Source organism: Anneissia japonica, unplaced genomic scaffold, assembly GCF_011630105.1.
Source record: "Anneissia japonica isolate Jap-2015-1 unplaced genomic scaffold, ASM1163010v1 scaffold284923_len121384_cov96, whole genome shotgun sequence".
Classification (NCBI taxonomy): Eukaryota; Metazoa; Echinodermata; class Crinoidea; order Comatulida; family Comatulidae; genus Anneissia; species Anneissia japonica.
The window spans coordinates 62,116-65,490 of NW_022753249.1; the positions used below are offsets into that span (position 1 = coordinate 62,116).

The 3,375-nt window shown below is 54.1% G+C and overlaps 1 protein-coding gene across 1 annotated transcript in view; it reads left to right on the plus strand.

Moving 5' to 3' along the window:
- The first annotated feature begins 3,038 nt into the window (after positions 1-3,038).
- LOC117122782 (semaphorin-1A-like) overlaps positions 3,039-3,375 on the plus strand; it is a 1,250-nt gene continuing 913 nt past the window's right edge. The window contains exon 1 of the mRNA XM_033268519.1: positions 3,039-3,285. Within this exon, the coding sequence (XP_033124410.1) occupies positions 3,039-3,285 (247 nt within the window). The remainder of the gene's footprint in view (positions 3,286-3,375) is intronic.

Here is a 3,375-nt window from a genome sequence, read left to right on the forward strand (position 1 = left end):
GTTTGTTTTTATCTTTAATCATTAAATATTTTTTTCAATGTTCCTTGTCCATCACGAGCTTGGCGAAAGAATCGATAAGACTTCTGAAAGCTTCGCGGTTTCGGTCGTCGTGCAGGCCGTTCACTATGTTGGCCACGCCCTGGCGCAGACGCATGTCCTTGACGTTCGCCTTCGTCGACCCGTAGCACAGATGCGACGGTCGACAGCACCTGGAGTGTTCCTCCACGCACATCTCGCACCTCATGGGATCGTGCCGAACGACGTGACGTTCCATGTTCTTTCCGCGGTGAGAGAACAGTTCCGTCGACGTCAAGTCGCCGTACTTTCATCCGGCAGTCGTCCTGTAGAAGGTCTTGTTCTTCGAAAGCCAGCACCCGCTGACGGGAAACACCTTGCACGCTGTCAGTTTCGCCGTCATTTCCTTCAGCAGCTTCTCCGGTTGCCGTCCCGTTCTGATCGCGACAGTCGACACCGATGTGTATAAGAGACAGCACCACGCTCCCCGAAATCCTGTCCAGGACGGCGTCGTAGTACCGGTCGCCGAAATGAGCTCGGAGGGCGTAGTGCAACGACGCGTCGTAATCGGCGGAGAAACAGGTCGGTACCGGCTCCGACGCGATGCGTGCCGATACCTCCGTTTCCGAGCGAACGGCCTTTTCGCCAACGTACACTATCGTCTTCGTGTCCAGGATGCGCCACGCGGTCCTGTTTCCGGACGCGCGCCTGACGAGCGCGTGACATCCCATGGACACTGCGTTCGAAAAGGACACGTTACACCGGACTCCCCGTCGTTCGTCTAGAACCACCGCCTTCGACAGCCATCTCATGTCGAGCGGGACGTCGTCCTCGGAGGTCGGAGATTCCACCGCGTACACAGCCTCCACGGGCGCCTTCCTGCCCAACAAGCCCATCGGAGCGTCATCGGACGAAACGTATCGCGTGTACAGGACCGGCGGAAGATCCGCGGGGTTCAAGTATTGCCGAGGAAATTCGAGAACCGGTCGTCTGACGTCTCTCGACGGACCGCGATATTCGGTCCGGGACATCTTGCAGACGTTGGAAAGTCGAAGACGAGGCGGAGTCACGTCAGACGACGTAAACGGTGTTCTCTCGGGACGCTGCGCAGTTATCGTTCGACTCACTATCGAAAAACATTATATAAAGACAGACTTAAAAAAAATTGAAAGTCACACACAGGTTTATGGTTTTTTTTGTTCAAGTTTTGTTTTATTTATTCATTTATTCGTTCGTTCGTTGGTAAGTACGTCTGGTTTTGGGTAATTTATGGTAGTTTGCACACGAGAACCGTATCTGCTTCTCGAAACGGGAGACGGAATAACTCTGGGGTCGAAATCTATCCGACAGATCGCATTCGACGAACACGACCGTGTCCCACACCTTCCGGAAGAGCTGCAATCGCCTCTCCTCGCATTGGACTAGGTGGAAGACGTCCAGACAGTCTCTGATTAAAGTACCTTTCCATTTCTCGAAGCATCGACGACTTCGAAGTGGTCGTCGACACGGTTGCATCCTCTCCGGGAACGTCCTACGAAGAAGATCGGTGTCGCCGAAATGGTTTACGAATTCGGCGAAGAGTTCCCTCCTTCAGTCCTGCATCCATTTCAGTTGCAGGCGTCTCGCCTCTCGAGAGTCGGTTCGTTCGGTCGGCGGCATGTTAGTTACTGACCCGCAATACCTTGCGGGGCCCGTTTTTGTCTTTTCGCCTGTCCGTGAACGAAGTTCGGCAGGATCCTCACGTCCTCCTGGTTCAGGTGCGTTCCGTAGTAAATTGACAATTCCAAGGCAACCGCGTTAGGCAGAACGTCCGGTAAAGGCCGCAAGACGGTGAGGCGTCCCAGAACGTCGGACGGCGGACCGCACCTTGTCCGGTTCGCCCGCTCGTCCGAATCGACGATCGCGTTCAGTTGCTCGATGCGAAAATGCAGATCTCTCTTTGCGGCATCGGCCTTCTCCTCGTGAAAACGTTTCCTTCGACCCGTAACTTCGGTGGTCAAAGTGCTGCACACGTCGGACGCCAACCTGTCGATGGCTTCCAATCCGGAACGGAGCTTCTCGTCGAGGATGCGTTTCCGACGCATCAACTCATTCAAATCTTTGGCCTTGTGCTCGCGGAGCTCGTCGGCCGTCGCGGAAATGATCGTACCTTCCGCCAACGACAGGCGGTATCCCCTTCGTACCCTTCTTGGATGGCACGCGTGGACGTCCACCACACCGAGTTCGTTTCCGGTATGGACACGAGACACGGCTTCAGAGGACACTCGTAGCACGAGACGTCGTCGCACACTGTCGTTCACTTCAGCAACTTCGGCCACCTAGGTGCGAGTTCGTACAGGGCGTGCACCGTCCGCTTGTCGGTCAGGACCGAATTGTACCACTTTTCCTGGTTGAACGTCAAAATCAGGTATAGTCGATTCTCGGTCTCGTCGGTGTTCAAGATGACCCACCACAGAATTTGGCAATTGCGTCCTCGACCTTCGGTGCATCGAAGATGGAACAGTGAGGTGGTGCCGAGTGAAGCGACGACGTTTCTGAATTTCATCTGCACCGGTCGCTCGAAGCCGCTCCTGGCGACGGCGTTCAGCGCCTCCGTCACTCGACCGCCGAAGACGAACGGTTCGCAACAGCCGAGGAGATCAAGGCATCGACGATCGTTCGCCATAAATCGGTCCATGCACGTCATAATATTGGACGCGAATTCGTTGATCTCCTCGAGGCGGAAGTTCTTCGTGCACACCAGCAGATTGCGTTTGGTCCGTTCCAGCAACGCATCTTTGAGATCTTCGTTCAGCAGCAGGTATGCGGCGACGGACACGGCGAACACGTACGCGTTCAGGTCGCCCAAGTCCTCTTCCGACTTGCAGTCTTCGTCAAGAAACCGCAACAACCTCACGGTCGTTTCGATCGGGCGCGAACACGTCGCGACAGAGGAGAGATCAAACAGTATTTGGCCGCCGGAACGATAGACGTCTTCTCCGCATTCGATTCTAAAGTCCGCGAAACCTTGTACGAAGCCGGACATGACCGTCCAACGTCTCAATTCATTTTTCGCCCTGTACGTCCCGCTTCATTATCCGAGTTTGATGTTGAACGTCAACGCCATGGTTCGTCGCGAACGAACAATGCTACCCGAATTACTTATTCTTCTTGTTTTTATACTCGACGGTCTCTTCTTTAAAAGGAAACAACTGGCTTCGAAATTAACATATGAACGCGAGACGCAGAAAGTAGAATACAATCGGCATGCTGTTCTTATTCCCCCTGATAGTGATGTTAGTTTCGGTCGCGTATCCTATGCCGACCGAAGATCAATCGCCTTCGACGAACGAAATCGACGTCTCTTTCGCAACGAGCATC